Here is a 17,340-nt window from a genome sequence, read left to right as displayed (position 1 = left end):
CTTATGTCCATACAAAAACTTATACACGAAGGTTTTTAGCAGAATTATTCATAATTGCCAAAAGATAAGAAAAACAAATATCCACCAACTGATGAATTAATAGATAAAAAGTGGTATATTCAAAAATGGAATATTATTCAACAATAAAAAATGAATTAAATACTGATTCATGCTAAATGGATGAACTTGGAACACATGCTACATGAAAAAAAAGCACAAAAGACTACATGGTGAATTATTATGTTCATGTGAAATATTCAGAATAGGCAAATCCATAAAGATAGAAAATTAGTGATTGCCTTGGGCTTAGGAGGGAGGTAAGGGAGGAAGGCAAAGAAACTGCTAATGAGTATGGAGTTTCTTTTCAGGGTGATGAAAATGTTCCACAATTAGACCACGCAGTAGTTGCACAATTCTGTGAATATACTAAAAACCACTGAATTGTAGATTTTAAATGGGTGAATATTTTGTATGTGAATTATACCTCAGAAAAGATGTTTGTTTGTTTGTTTGTTTGTTTGTTTGTTTGTTTGTTTGTTTTTTAACCTGACCATCTACTTCTATACAGGATCTTTCTTTTGGCATTAGAGAAAGTCAAAACTTTCTATAAACTTTTTAGAGAATGTTAACTAGTTTCTATAAAATAGTTCCTCTGCCATAGTTAAATAGTCCAAGAATACATGAATAGTCCATGAGCAGTCCACAGGAAAACAGTCCACGATTGGTCCAAGACTGACTGACAGCTCACTGGTGACTGGTTATATATCCCTGATCTAGTCACTTATACTGTCTGTTGGAGCTGAGCTAGGGCGCTGATAAGTAAAGGCAGAACTTCCCCTGGATAATTCCTTCCATTAGAGTCCTCAGGTTCTGTAAAAATAATTAACTTAAATCAATTCCATATGTAAAAATCTGTTCCCTATCTCATTAATTCTTTTTTTTTATTTTTTAATTTTTAAACTTTTTTTTAAATGTTTTATCTTTGAGAAACAGAACATGAGCAGGGGAGGGGCAGAGAGAGACACACACACAGAATCTGAAGCAGGGTCCAGGCTCTGAGCTGGCAGGACAGAGCCTGACACAGGGCCCCACCCCACAAACTATGAGATCATGACCTGAGCCAAAGTCAGATGCTCAACAGACTGAGCCACCCAGGCACACCACTTTTTTAATTTTTAAAAACATTTTTAACTTTATTTATCTTAAGAGAGAGAGAACGTAAGTGGGGAAGGGGCACAGAGAGAGGGTGAGAGAGAGAATCCCAAGGAGGTTCCACATCACCAGGGCAGAGCCCAATGTGGGGCTTGAACTCACAAACTGTGAGATCATGACCTGAGCTGAAGTCAGATGCTTAACTGCTTGAGCCACCCAGAAGCCCCCCTAATTCGTTAATTCTAAAAATTTCTGCACATTGAGGTTGCTTGGAGGAAATTATAGTTTTTCTATCCTATGCACACTTATCTCCATGCTCTGGAGAATGAAACTAATATTGTACTAGCTATAAGTTTTTAAGCGATAGGGCTGATAGATATCGTGGACCAATAGTTGTAGATCTTAATTTAAAAGGCAACCCTACACAGTCAGCTTTCTTTCAGAAAGAAATAGAAGAAAGGGAAGAAAGGAAGAAGGAAGAACAACAAGTAAAGAGCAGAGAATTCATTAAGCCAGTGGAATGAGAAATGATTTTTATCTTCCTTCTTATCATCTAAATTGTAATACGAATCATGCATACTATAATCAACTAAATCACATGACGTTAGTTTTATAAAGTACACAGCAGATTGACTTGAAAAGACAAAGAATACCTTCTGGGGGAGTCCCAATGCTGCTTCCAAGACCCAAAATAGCCATCTTGTGAATCCTTGGCTCCAGCATCACAGCAGATTCTTCCCCCCTCTCCCAGTGGGGTATTTTGACCGGCTCCAAGTGGACATTCTCCAGCCCATCTTCCTGCAGGTTCTGGTACATGATTTGGATGGCTTTTTCTAAGCTCTTGGAGCCACTTGGTCTGGGTCCAACAGTATCCACCAGAAGTGCCAGTCGCTCATAGGATCTGTTCTGGGCTTTACCATAAACAGCAAGGTTGATGATTGCTTTAGCAACATCTCCATAGCTGGCTATTTCTTCTTTTATTTCTTGAAAAGTCCTCTGAGAGATGTCATTCTTATATATCGTTTTCCCAGAGCTTAGGGATAAAAGGTGAACAACACCAACAAATGTGAGGAGAAGGAACTTCATTGATTTTTCCAGATGGTTTTCTTCTTAAAATAATCTACGTAAGTAAAAAAAAAAAAAAAAAAAAAAAAAAATGTTTTAGGGGGAAAGAATCTCACAGCTATCTGCTCATAACCCAGGAATTGCTTTTCTTTTCTTTATAATAGATTTTTTTAAGCTTTATTTATTTATTTTGAGAGAGAGAGGGAGAGAGAGAGGGAGAGAGCATGAGCTGGGAAGGGGCAGAGAGAGAAGGAGAGAGAGAATCCCAAGCAGGCTCTGCACTGTCAGCACAGAGCCCGAAGTGGGGCTCGAACTCACTAACCGAACCATAAAATTATGACTTAAACCAAAATCAAGAGTGGGAAGCTTAACCAGGTGTCCCCCAGGGACTACTTTTCAAACAGGAGTCCCCTTCTCTTCTCAACCACTGCCCAACTTCCATCATCAAATGCAGGCACCATAAGTCTCAGGAATGAAAAAGTACAGAGACAATGATTGGCTTAATATGCAGTATTTATTAAAACAACAGAATCACATGTTACCTAGTAATCCAGTTTAAAATATGCTAAAAGGTTGGGGTGCCTGGGTGGCTCAGTTGATTCAGTGTCTAACTCTTGATTTTGTCTCAGGTCATGATCTCAGGGTTCGTGAGTTCAATCTCTACAAGGGGCTCTGGGCTCTGTGCTGACACGGTGAAATCTGCTTGGGATCCTCACTCTCCTCTCTCTGTGCTCCTCCCCTCCCCGCAGCCCTCCCCAACCTGCTCATGTGATCTCTCAAAATAAATAAATAAACATTTTTTTAAAATATACTAAGAGGTTAAAATAAAACAACTAGGAAAGAGAGGAAGAAGCAGTGTTACCAGTGTGTAGCAGTCATAGGGCTCAGAAACTACTGTCTGCTGCTCCTCCCTCTTAATAGCGTATGATCCAAATGGGTTTTAGAGTTCCCTGTACCTGATATGCTCTCTCCTATCTGCCTATTGAACTCGTCCATCAAGGCCGCTGCAGATATTATCTTTTCCTGGTGCTTTCTCTAACCCCATCACAACAACTCTATGAGATTGTTTCTTTTTTTAAATATTTATTTACTTAAATAATCTCTACAACATGGGGCTTGAATTCACGACCCCACGATCAAGAGTCACGCGCTCTTCTGACAGAACAAGCCAGGTGCCCCTCTATGAGATAATTTCTTAAAATTACTTTCATTTTATAAAAGAGGATCCTGGGGTAGTAAGAGATTAAGTGACTTGCCATAGACACACAAAGGCTTTCTCACTCTAGAGTCCATGCTCTAAATGCCTGAAAGTATGGTTTGAGGGCCAATGCCAGTCCACAGCTGTTTTTCACTAATCTACAATAAATACAGAGGTTAAGAGCAAACACATCCCGTGCTGTGCAGCAAAGTAACCAATAGCCTCATGTGATTATTTCAATTTAAACTGATTTAAATGAAATAAAATATTTAGCTTTTCAGTCATACTAGCTGCATTTCATATGCTCAATAGCCACATGTGGCTAGCAGCTACCATATTGGGCAACACAGATAAAATATTTCCATCATCATAAAAGGTTCTATTGGATAGCACTGATTTAGACATCTTTATATACAATTGACTGAGTAATTGTACCTTTGTCTAACCTATGATTAAAAAGTGGTGCTTCTCTTTGTGTGTCTCTTCTATTTCATTTTTCAAATTCACTGCTATTGTATTTTGCAAAAGTCTAATAAATTTGACATTTTAAAAACTGGTCTTTCACCAGAGATAATTTGAGAATCGCAGTCATGAACTACTATATTATAGGGGTAAATTTCAAATTCAGACAGCATACAAGGCCTTTCAAAATAAGGCTCCAACAACTACTTCAAACTCATCTCTCTACTTCCCCCTCTGGAGCACACAAATGTCTTCCTTCTTTTTCTCATTCTCTCTTCCTCTCTTTCCTTCTTCCTTTTTTCCTCTTTCTTTCTCTCTCTCTCTATCAAACACACGCACGCACACACACACACATCTTAGGGAAGCTTCTAGATATACTGAGCATTTGAAATGGGGGACTAGTCCAAATTGAGATGTTTTTTAAGGTAAAATATATACCTGATTTAATCTTTAAAACCAAATACTTCATATTTAAGTATGAAAAACAACATAATTATTAGGTTAAATAAAATATTATTCACCTGTTTCTTTTATGTTTTAATATGAAATTAGAAATGTTTAACTTACATACTTATATTTATATGGGACAGTAATGCTCTAGCTGCATTGAACTTGACACTGTTCTTGCAACACCCAGGCCCCTTCATTACTCTAGATCTCTGCATATTTTCCTTCTTTTTGACCCCAAGGCCCTTCTCCTTACCCTACTCCTCTGCTCCTGGTAAAGGTCTCCAGAGACTCATTCTTTAATGAAAATGTTTTAAAAATCACCTCTTGTGCAGAGTCTCACCAAACACCACTGCAGAGTTAATTGCGCCATTTTTCATGCTTCTTCCCTAATTAACAATATTACCAACTGATATATTTGTTTATAAATTTGCCTCTCCTACTCTCAAAGTCAAGTAGGGTAAATTATTCATCACTGTACCTTCAATCATTGTACCCCTATGCAAGCATAGGGTACAGTACATTTTCATTTAGGGAATGAAGGAACCCTTAATCTCTCCAGGTCTTAGAGTCTTGTCTTTCCTCCTATACAAAGAAGCTGAGGGAATAAAAACTTGTGATCATATTTAAAATGTTTTGAAAAATTATGAAAACTATACATTGCCGTTGCTTTCCTTTTTATTAGAACTATTTATATGCATAGGTTCTTGGTTTCTATAGTCACTATTACTGATGCTTGTTTTTAAAAGCTAAATTTTATTAAACCATGAAAATATTTCACCAGATTGCAACTTATTCTTGAAGTACATTCTTTCAATGTGTTGTTGGTGCAAAAAAAAAAGGAAAGGCTAATAACATATTTATCAATTAACACTAACCATAAGTATCTACTTCTCATTAAAAATTCTCTAAGCATCCCATAGACATTAACTATTTCAGAATACATACATTCTAGTAATGGATTAGAATCATATAATGGCAATTTTGTGGAGATACAGGAGAGCTTAGGAATCCCTAGTCCATACGCTTGTTTTGTAGAAACGGCCTGTGCTGTGATTCCCAGATAGCAGATAAACCAACAAGTACAATCAACCAGGTAACTGGACCAACTAGTACAGACTTGCCAGAGGATTAAAAATTGTTTTCTTACAGGAAGCTGTATGCATTTACATATCATAGAAATTCAGTGGACACTCAAGTGCAGTCTGAGAAGCAAATAACTCTAATATAACATATGTACTCAAATAGTCTCAACACCATAGCACTAGAACATAGAGAAGAACAAGAGAAATCATGAAAAGCCATGGAGAAGACATGACAACTCAAGAGAGACTCAAGGAAAGGCTCCACAGGAAGAGAAGGGAACCCTCCTGGAGGGACCACTGGGACATCATCCCTCAGTCACATTCTGTTCAGAAGATATGTTCATAAAATAAGTGCCTGAATCTTTTATTTTTACATTTTTTGCATATACGTCAATTGAATTAATAGAAAACATGCCATTTTGATAATAAGACTTAACTGCTCTCTAATATGATTATTTAAATTAATTTTGACATGAAAACATGATATAATTACTTTAAAACAGAAACTAGTATCTTTGAGTATTGTTCGTAATATCTTAACTATACTTTGTCTTTAAATCCTACAAATGTAATAAATGCTTATTTTTAAAAGTAATTTAATTTAAAAGACGATTATTTGTTACTTTCAATGGATCAGTTTGTTCCTTGACTGTAATATTAGTACTTTAGAAAATTTACAAGATTGAAGGCACAAAACAACAAACTACATGAGAAATCACCTAAGAACACTTGACATAAGTAAACACTAAATAGATATTAGTTGATCCTAAACCTGATTTTCCTTGGAACATAATCTGAAAATTACTGATGTAATTCTTGGCTAAAGAACATAATTATATACCTCTCCAACAGAGCACTGCAAGAATCTTTTATTATTGTTGTTTTTAGGAAGGCACATTAGCCCAACTGAGATATGTTTTTGTTAATAAATAGTAGAAAATAATAATTATTACTAACAGTATATAGTTGGAGAGGTAACAAAAATAGAAAAAGATATCACTATATCACATTCCATGCAAGAAAAACACTGTAAATAATATGTAATTTAAAAACAAATCATGCAGGGGTGCGTAGGTGGCTCAGTCAGTTAAGCATCTGACTTTTGATTTCAGATTAGGTCATGAGCTCATGGCTCACAGGATTGACCCCCACGTTGGAGCTTCCAGTGACTGTACATTCATGATTTTATCAAATTTTCTGTTTTGTTGGGGGAACCTAAGCTGTCAGCATAAAGCCTGCTCAGGAATCTCTCTCTGCCCCACCCCTGCTTGCACACCTCTTGCACACTCTGCCCCACCCCTGCTTGCACACTCTCTCTCAAATTAATAAATAAAACTTTAAAAACAAATAATGGAATCCAATACATAATTTGTACATTCCTAGCAAGAAATACAGATTCAAAATACAAATTAAAATAGTGAAACACAGAGGCTATATAAAGGCCAATGATCAAGAACACCTTGAGGAAATGCTCTCCTAATTCACACATTAATTGATATGTGATCACCACACATCAAAAAATTTATTCCGGACCTAGAGTCAGTTCAAATGAAAATGATCAATGTAGGAGCGCCTGGGTGGCTCAGTTGGTTAAGATTCCAACTTCGGCTCAGGTCACACACGATCTCATGGTTCGTGAGTTCGAGCCCCACATCGGGCTCTGTGCTGACAGCTTGGAGCTTGGAGACTACTTCGGATTCTGTGTCTCCCTCTGTCTCTGCTCCTCCCCCACCTGTGGGCGCTCTCTCTCTCTCTCTCTCTCTCTCTCTCTCTCTCTCATCAGCCCTCCTCAGTCTGAAAAGACATAGGCCAAAAGTAGAAATATTTTGGTGTATGAAATCAAGAAAGACTTTGATAACACAAATATATAGACCTACTCACCAAATCTTATATTAGTACCAGAGGATGGTCCGAGTAGCTCACAGGCAATTTGAGGAAAATCAAAATATACAATTTTTCACAATGAGTGATAAACTTATGAATAGTTTCTTCCAACAAAAGAGAATTTGATAAAATCGTGAATACCATCACTGGACGTCATTTTAATCTACCACAAAGCATTGGTTCGTCACTGACCCAAGTGAACCCTGTGGTATCACTAGGAGTATCTTGTTGATCTGAAAGGCTATTAGTCTACCCTAGTTCAGAACTACAAATATCCCTACACAGTCATTTCAGTGAAATAAAATTAAGCAAGCTACCGTAGTATTCTTTTATAGTCTGCAAAGGGAGAAAATAATTCTATGGTGATCAACAAATACAAGTAGTACTACTCATCTCAAACATTGCCTCTTTATTAATTGCAAACCGTATTCTGTTTGGGGTCATAACTTCATCTCTCCATTCATTTAACAAAACTTTATTGATCACCTACTAAGCATGGAGATGCAAATGTGTGAGAATATCCACATCCTCAAAGAGCTTCCAAGTATAAAGAGGAAGACAAAATGTACAAACTACTGTAACTGTGGTAGTGACAAGGTGCTGTGAGAACAGAGGGGAGGAGGGGATTAAGAGGACAATGCTTGACCTGAGGCTTAAAGGGTACTGATGCGCAGTGAAGAAGTTGGGAGTGGCACTGAAGAACAATCCAAGAAAAGACATAGAAAGGGCTTTGGACAAAAGGGGGGAAACGGTGGAAGATACAGCAGTGATAGGAAGGAATTATTCCTTAGGGTCTGACTGAGAAGGTCTACTGGTGAAGCTCCAACACACATGGAGCAAAATGCCCCAGGGTACTGTAACAGGGGACATGAAGAACTTTTCCCATTCCTCATGCAGTCAGGAAAAGGAAAGAAGCAAGGAAAGGAGGGAGGAAGGGAGGGAAGGAGGAAGGAGAAAAAAAGGAAGGGAAGTTTCTTTCTTATCTTCACAACCTCCTGTCTCCTCAGCACAGAGAATTCACCCAGATTCCACATCAGGGCAAGGAGAGCATTTGAGGTTCCTCAAAATCCTCAAATAAGCCACTACCTATTATCTTCTGGTTATTCCTTAGAATTTTCACTGAGGGAAAACTAACTCATGCTTACAAGAGATGCATTAGTCAAGCAATTTGTTTACAAAAGCACTCAAGATTTTCTTCCGTTTAAAATTCCAGGGGCACCTGGGTGGCTCAGTGGGTTAAGTATCCAACTTTGGCTAGGGTCATGATCTCATGGTTCATGGTTTTGAGCCCCATGTGGGGCTCAGTGCTGATAGCTCAGAGCCGGGAACCTGCTTCAGATTCTGTGTCTCCCTCTCTCTCTGCCCTTCCTCCTCTCGCACTCTGTCTCTCTCTGTCTCTCAAAACTAAATAAATGCTAAAAAAAAATTGTTTTAGAAAAAAATAAAATTCCTAAATACCAGTAATCTGACAAAAAAAAAATCTCCTGCACTCTTGAACAATTACAGGACATTTGAAATGTCTAAACTTGAACTGCATGTTTTCTAACAATACTGTTTATTTTTATATACAAAAGGCTGACGTTATTGTTCCTTTACTTGAATTCAAACTGTAAAAATATTAAATATTATACCCTTCAAAATCTTAAACAACTATTTTTAAACCCATGCTGTATCATGACTTTGAATTCAGAAAGTTATATATTCAAAGGAAATTGGGAGCACTATTTGAAAATGACTTGCTTTTCATATATTGTCTTCATGATCCATAGTTACAGATTATCTTTTTCATAAAAAGAGATAAAATTCTTTATAATGTCATTTTCATTCTTTTCTACTTAAATCTGGAAGCAAACTAAAGCAAAACCAACTTTACTCCTACTGTGAATTATTTTCTCTCTAATAATAGGTTTATATTTTGGGGAAACAAAACAAAATCCTTTGCTTCGATTTCTAAATATTTTTCCTAGAATATTATTGTTTAAAAATGTCTCAGGCTATGATAGAAATGGCAGAATGAATAGATTAAGTGAAGCGGAAAGGAACACAATGAAAAGAAAGTGCAATGAAAGAAGAGTAAGATTTAGGGACTGAAACTCTCACTGATTTTTAACTGTATCACTTTTTCTTCTAAAGACTGAATATACTACTTACATGAAAACTTAAATATTTCCCCTAAATTTTCCATTGAAGAACAGGGTTCACTGATACAAATTTAACTCTTAGTCTTCATTCTAAAGCATGTAGCAGACATAAAGACCAGAAATTTTAAATCCTGGCACAGACATTTGCACGTCAAAGCTCACTTCCTCCTACTAACACGCCTAGATTTATGATGATTAGCCCTTTAGCCATCTTAAGGAAGATCATCCTTTCCTTTATTTAATTCACAATTCAAATAATGCTGGGCCTCCATTTTTCCATAGCTTATATTCCAATTGTTCATTCAACCATTCAAGAAAGCTTACTGAGGAGCTACAACATGTCAGCAATTGTGCAAAAATTTGGAGAAGACACAAAAATTAAGTTCCTACTATTAGCAGGCACTATTAATTACCTATTCAATAGCCATTCCCCTTTTTTCTTGCCAACCTAACGTCAATTTTGTTCAGAATGCAAAGAGTCCAGCCCCATTAATCTAAGCAGTTGTTTTCAATATGGATGATACTACCCCTAGGAGTCATTTTAAATACGTGTAGGAGGAGGAGCATGTCTGGCTGTCATGAGAGTATAGGGATCCTACTAGTAATTACTTGGCAGGGGCCAGGGATAGTAGACATACTGTGATGTGGGGTACAGTCATGTATACTAAGAACTCTCCAACATTCTACACAGATTTTTTAACATGAAAAACCTATTATCTGAACCTTAAACCTAACTTTATTGTATATATAAAAATAGTTTTTGTACAGCTTTAATGCAAGTGAACTTTTTCAAGAAGTAATTATCAGGGGCAACTGGGTGGCTCCTTTGGTTATGCATCCAACTCTTGATTTAAGCTCAAGTCATGATCTCACAGTTTGTGAGTTCAAGAGCCACGTCAAGCTCTGCACTATGTCAGCATGGAGCTTGGAATTCTCTCTCCCTCTCTCTCTGCTTCTACCTCACTCATGCTCTCTCTCTCTCTCTCTCTCTCTCTCTCTCTCTGTCTCAAAATAAAGAAATAAACTTAAAAAGTTAAAAAAAAAAAAAGAAGCAATTACCATGTATATCAAGGGAGGACTATGCTGTCTTTGGTTCAGAACTTTACTGTGGGCTGTTCACTTCAGCAAAACACCAATGACTACACTGCTTCTGGTATTGGAATCACCACCACCACACCCCTGGGCCATCTACATCTGCTGCTGTCACATTCACTATGTAAGCACTGGACTACTTCATTATGTCATTTAGTGGGGTCATGCCTGCATATGTATTTTGAAGTACTTTATTATAAATTACTTTCCTTTAATTTCTCCTTTACATTACAGTTAGGATAGCATACTGATTTAATTGAAAATATGCATAAGCAGATTATCTATGATGCTTCTTCAGAATAATAAAGCATGTACCCTAAAGCATTATTTTTGAAAAGGGGGCATTGCATCTAATAGGATGATGAACTTGTAATTTAAGTGAACTTGACAATTCTATTCCTCACTCTTCCAGCCTACCTTCCAGCCAGAGGAGGCCCCGTGACCCAGTTCTACTCAAAGAGACCCAAACAGAAGCAGCTGACAAGAAAGTGGCCACAATTCTAGGGCTGCATTTCCTACTTTGTAACCATGAGGGCAAATCCAAGAGAACTGGTCCTGACATCACTGAGCAGCTGAGCCAACACCAGCACCACCAACTTGTTTGTTAGGTGAGAAAAAGAAACTCCATTTGTTTTAGCCGCTGTGAGTTGGATTCTCTGTTCATTGCAGTTGTGAATACATCTCCAACTGCTATACTACTTTAGGGGCTTCTGGGGGATCCATAATTGAATATATTATTTATATTAATACCAGAAGCAAGGTCCAAGATCTGGCATATGGTCTGCCTAGACTTCTCGTATGCATCTAGGTTCTCAATAGCCAACATCACACTCAGAATCTTCCCTTCCAAACCTCATCTTCCTTTGTTCCCTGCCCTAGTCAGTAAGTTAGAAACTGCAGTGTGCTATTGGATTCTTGCCTCTCTCTCAGGGAGAACAGGTGAACAGTTGGCAAGTCCTGCCTGCAATTCCACCTTCAAATTCTTTCTTGACTAATTTCCCTCCTCTCCAACTTATCATCACCTAGCTCAGAACCTCATTATCCTTCATTTGAAACACTTCCTCACTCATATCCCTGCCTTAAAGTCAGGTCCCTTCCCAACCTATGTTCCTTGCTGCCACTAGAGTTATTTTAAACCCAAATCGAATGACTCCTTGGCTTGTAACATCTGTTTCCCCACTGTTCATTGTTCAGTGTTATGGGTATGGGAGTCTTCATGATCACTCCCTGCTGTTCCCTCACCCCGATATCAAAGCCCCAACAGGCTGTGTACCAGTCTTGGAAATCACAGAACAGTCTTTATACCTCTCTGACTTTGCTCATGCTGTTTCCTCTGCTAAAATGCCCTTTCACGCTTTCTCCACTTGGAGAAGTTGCAGTCATAATGCAAGGTCTGGCTCCTCGGTCTCCAGCTCCCAGGCAGGATTATTTGCTGCCTTTTCAACAATGCACTGTATGCAGTGTGCTTTTGTGTCTGTCACCCCGCTGGACTATACATCACCTAATAGCGATAATATTTTACTTTTATAAAATTCACCAAGCATGTTCTCTGCAAGGAATGTGTTTTATTTATTTCATATACTAAGCAAATAGCAAAATACCTGTCAATAAATATTTATAGAACAAATGAATAGATTCATCAAACAAGTAGTTATATTTCACAACAGAAGTATACGCCTCTGATTCATCACTTTCATGATTACCTTTCTTGCATCAGACATTAATTTGCTCCTTTAAACTGTAGCATATCCATAAGTTCCTTTCATAAAGAGAGTCAAGAGACCTGGAACTTGGTCCTGGCTATCCCTCTCTAGATGCATGACTTTGGACAATTTATTGTAAGTCTCTATGTGTAAAATAAGGGGTTGCATTTCAGCTCTAACATTCTATTGTGGATTTTCTTACATTTTTAATATGAGTCACGCTTTTCTTTACAGTCCATGTTAGCACTTTACTAAATCACCTTATACCAAACACTTACTTGGTTCATATACAAAAACCACTACTGAATCTACCACTCTGTCTCCTTCTACTAGTCAACTGAAATTGAACTCTCAAAGGTCATTATGGATGCCCTTGCTCCTAAATCCAATGAAGACATTTCATTTCCTATCATATGTAACATCTGAAACATTTAACACCATGAGCAGCCTCTCCTTTTCCAAACACCCTTCTTCCAGTATTTCTGCTCTCCTTCTCAACCTTTTTTTTTTGTAGGGCCTCTTTTCTCCATCTCCCCTGTAAAGCTTATTTCCTAGGGCTCTGTCCTTGACCTTTTTCTCCTACTACACATTCTAACTGGGAAGGTCATTCACTTCAAGGCTTCATTACTATGCATGGCAAGAACTCACCTATAAGTTAATAAGTTCTCTTAGTTTGGATGCCCATAGGTACCTCTAACTCAACATATCTAAACCCTTCTCATGACTTTTCCCCCAAGTCAGTTCCTCTCCCTGAAGGCCCACTCTTGATGCCTGGCATTTATATCACCCATCATCTGCACCATTTGGGCCATCTCACCCTCTTTTAAACCCTTCAGCCACTTGATCATTAAGTGCTAACAAATTTAACTACTAAAAATCCCCCAAACCCATCTTTCCCCTTAAGTCTTCCTCAGCAGCTTAGCTTCTGGCCATATTACCTTAACCTGAACCACCATAGCAGTCTCCTAACTTATCTCCCTGTCTCCAGCCTCCTGTCCTCCGATGCATTCTTTTTGCTGCACTGATTATCATTCAAAATATTTATATTCAAAATGTGTATCTCTCCCACTAAACTGTGGACTCAATGTGGGCAGGGCCTGCATAGAAGACATCTTTGAGCCTCTAAGATCTAGCATTGATCTAGCATTTAGTAAGTACTCCATAAACATAGGTAGGAAATATAGGAGGTGATACCTGAATTAGTTTTGGAAAAGTCTAAGACCTAGTAGGTGTATGGGTTGGGGAGGAGTGAGTGTCCAGGCTGAAGAATAGCTCTCCTCTCTTTATAATTCAAAGAAAAGTGCCGAATACATTTCATGTGCTTAGTCATATGTACTGTCTTGAGCTGAACCTTTCTGTATAAGCAGATAACTCCCAGATATAAGACCATTTTTTCCTTATAAGCATTTGTATCCTCCTTGGAACCTAACGTATTGCTTTTTAGAGTAAGCATTCAGACTGTATTTGTTGATGCAAGTTTTCTAGTATCTACTTTTCACATGATGGGAGACAGGAGGGCAAGATAGAAAGAAAGGAAGATACCAGAGAAGAACCTTTGCTCCCACTGCACCTTCAATTTTACTCACTAGAAAAACAATTCCATAGAGTTTGAAATCTTTTGAAAGTCCCTAATAAAAACTGGTGAAATGCGAATGAAGTTTATAGATTCTACCAGTGGCAATTTCCTGGTTTTGATATACTATAGTCATAGATGTTACCATTGTAGAAAGCTGGGTAAAGGACACAACAGGGTCTCTCTGTACTATTTTTGTGACATCCTGTAAGTCTATAATTATTTCAAAATAAGAAGCTTAAAAAAAAAGCTACCTACCTGACGCCTTTTTAAACATTTTTTTCTTTTAAAATCATAATACTTATCTGTACTTCTGGGAAAAACCATACAGGAGTGAACCAGAACCGGTCCAACTCTAAGACAGGGAGCAGAGTGTCCCAGGCCCACCTCTCCTACCAACTTAGACTAGGATTCACCCTGTATCCAATAGCTTCATCACTATTTTTCTAGGAGACATGGTTAAAGAGGCTTCATTTCCAATGTCTCTGTCATTGAACATGTCATCCTGAATAAGGCATGGGCATTCTAGAGACAAGGGAGGAGGACTGAAGAAAGAGGCAAATCCTGACAGCCAGGCAAATAAGTCAGTACATGAAATTTCCTTTCTTCCCATTGGTTCTGGAAGTTAGTACAGAGACAGCTGGTTAGTGAGGTGATGAGAGCAGGGTAAGTGGCACACTGACTGGCAGTCCCCTTCTGGGAAGGAATCCGAGATGCTGTGGGGGTGACACCCTGCTGGGAAAGGTCTACCAGTAGACCCTTCTCCTCCCACTGGCCACACCGGATCACTCATGCCCTGACTCTACAGATATCAAGCGACCTTCTCTCTCTTACCCCTCCTAATCCGATCAGCAGTGAGCCAGCAGGCTGACTCATTTTGTGTCCCTGACATTTTACTGTTTATCAGTGAGCAGTTTTTGAGTTTACCTTCTAAAAAGATTAATTGGGCTCACTCTACTAACCGTTTTTCTAGATTTCCTTATCCCTTCCAAGTATCTTGAGTGTATAAAACAACGTAGCCTAAATTCCTACTGTTCTTTGTAGGCATCTTTGTTCATATAGCCAAATGTAACTGACTTTTGACCTACATCATGATGGGAGTAAGAGAAATAAATGTAAAGCTCCCTTACATGCTGCTTAAGTAAAACAATATGATTAACATTCCAATAAATGAAATCAACCATGAACCCTCAGACAAACTTTGTATCCTTGGCTTGCAAAATCTGTACTGAAATTCAAAGAGGCTATAAGACTGCTCTTGGTCCCTTTGTTAGCTAAAGATGCCAGGCTGACCGTGAGGGTAGATGCTTTTGAGAACAGGGGTCTCAGATCTGCGACTCAGCCACAAATGCACATGCCCAGTCAGCAGCCATAACAAGCACATGTAATCAATAAAAACACAGATAAATCATGACGAATGCAGTTTAAACCCCTTTGGAGCCAAATACAAAGTGGGTAACCCTAGACATTAGTAATTCTGAGGCCCTACGATCCAGAAGAACTGAAAAAAGGGATGAAAGGAAATAGGATTGTAGCCTCGTAAAGTTCTAGTTTTCTAGGACTTGGACCCCCAACATAAGAGTAATAGGAAGTGTTTTATTTCTGCCAATAAAACCAGCGAAGCATTTGTCTTCGATCTGGTGATATTAAAAAGCTATTACAAGGCACAGCAGCCTCTTCCAGAGGCAGGGGAGAGAATATGGCCTTTCTTGAATCAGACAAAGTGCAGAAATCTTCCAGAGAGTCAGCTGCGGAAAACTATAAAGCCAGAGATATATAGATTTAATTACCATTCACCAATATAGGGTTACAGTAAGCTGACTGTACTAATGTGTTTTTATTGCTAAACAGCGTGCTTCCCCCATGTATCTTTCCCTGAACTGGTTAATAACAAGTTCCAAGGAACACTCTGGTAGAGATATTAGGAATTTCCTTTGGAACATACCTTTCAGTTTCCCTTGCTTTAGCCAGACTCCCCCATCCCATAAACACGAAAGCAGAAAGACCCTCAATGAATCTTGCTGCAAACGCAGTTCTTGTTACAGCCCAAGCCAGGGAGGCCTGTTCAGAAAGCCACTTACCACAAAATTTGCTATTAAACCTGTCAAACGGACATATATGAAAATACTACTTCGCTAAACAGCTGTTAAGTTTCACGAGCTTAAAAAGAAAATACCATGCAGCTATCCACTGTTAACAGAGATTCACCAGTCCGTTTTAAAATCTGATACGTCGGTCTGCCTTTCCCCAAATCCTAACATTTGCTCTCTGCTATGAGATGGCTGCCACATAGTACCATCAGCAAACACTGGCTGAGAGCACACACATTCTCACTTTACAACAGCACAAGCTCCCTCCTCCTGCATGGCAGCGCGCATCTGCTGCTTTGGGCTCTTGCACAGGAAAAAGAGCATTTCTCAACGGTGTCGAGGGGAAATTAATGCACTGATTCCTCTCTGTCCCAATGGGCAGACATTAATCAAAGGTGGCAAAAGAAAAGAGTTAAGCCAAATAGATTCACAGTAATGGAGCTGAAACAATTATTCAAAGTGCTTAATCAGTCAATGCAAAATAAAACCATTGTAGCACTGCATCAGTACACAGCAAGCAACATTATCCTGGGGAAAAGAGCACTCATAAAACAAGTTTTCTAGGAAGTGGGGAAAGCAAGGTGATACAGCAGATGTTTGACAGCAGGAAATTAAAAAGGTAACCTAAAGAAAAAAAAATAAGGAATTAGGGAGACACTTAGCGAGAGATGAGCTTGGAGTGTGGAACAAAGGCCGTGGGGGAAAATACATCCCAGTCCAGAGGTGAGGAGCGAGTTGAAAAGAGCTATACAGAAGCACAGGAACCAGCTGAGAGTGATTTTTCTTAATGGGCAATTTCTAAAATCCAAGAAGCAATTTTTAAAAAGAGAATCACATTCATCAGGAGATAAAATGTATGATTTAAAGGATTATGAAGACAGACTTAAAGAAAAAGATTCTTGGATCCCAGACGGAGACAGCAAAAGAAGTAGGGGGAAGAGAACCGGTTCCCTTTGGGGAGAGGCAGAAGATGCTTAGGAGGACAGAGAGAAATCAAAGGAACCACAGCTTATCTCAATTTTTGTGACTTACTTCCCAATCTCTCACTCGAAAGATGAAAAGCCCATAGTCAGGTCACCCAAGTCATTGTTATAGGAAATGAGGTGAGGAAACACTCAGTTTGGAATAATCACCCCATAATTGCCTAGAGGTCTACTAAATCTGTGAAGGATCGGCCTATTTCCTAAATGTAGTGCGTTTGATTTCCCTCCAGAGAATGCAGGAAATTGTACCCTTTGAAACAGATGCGAAGTTTTGGATAACATCAGATTCTATTGGAAAGCCCCCGGGTAATGAGTCGGCAACTCACAGCCTGCACCACAGTGTCTGATACATTTAGTAGCAGATGAGGGGAAGTTTGTTGTGACAGCTGTGCAGAAAAAAAAAGGCTGAAGGTTAGGTGGATTTGCAACATGAGAAGGTGATTTGGGCTTGGAAAAAGCAAAGTC

The 17,340-nt window shown here is 38.6% G+C and overlaps 1 protein-coding gene across 7 annotated transcripts in view; it reads right to left on the bottom strand.

The window, feature by feature from the left end:
- CPQ (carboxypeptidase Q) overlaps positions 1–17,340 on the bottom strand; it is a 548,491-nt gene that overhangs the window by 440,648 nt on the left and 90,503 nt on the right. For all 7 annotated transcript variants that reach the window (XM_060610970.3, XM_078441665.2, XM_060610974.3 and 4 more), the window contains exon 2: positions 1,806–2,272. In XM_060610970.3, the coding sequence (XP_060466953.2) occupies positions 1,806–2,238 (433 nt within the window). In that variant the 5' untranslated portion in view covers positions 2,239–2,272. The remainder of the gene's footprint in view (positions 1–1,805; positions 2,273–17,340) is intronic.

The sequence above is a fragment of the Panthera onca genome, chromosome F2 (genome assembly GCF_046562875.1).
Source record: "Panthera onca isolate mPanOnc1 chromosome F2, mPanOnc1 haplotype 2, whole genome shotgun sequence".
NCBI lineage: Eukaryota > Metazoa > Chordata > Mammalia > Carnivora > Felidae > Panthera > Panthera onca.
This window is presented reverse-complemented; position numbering and strand designations above follow the sequence as displayed.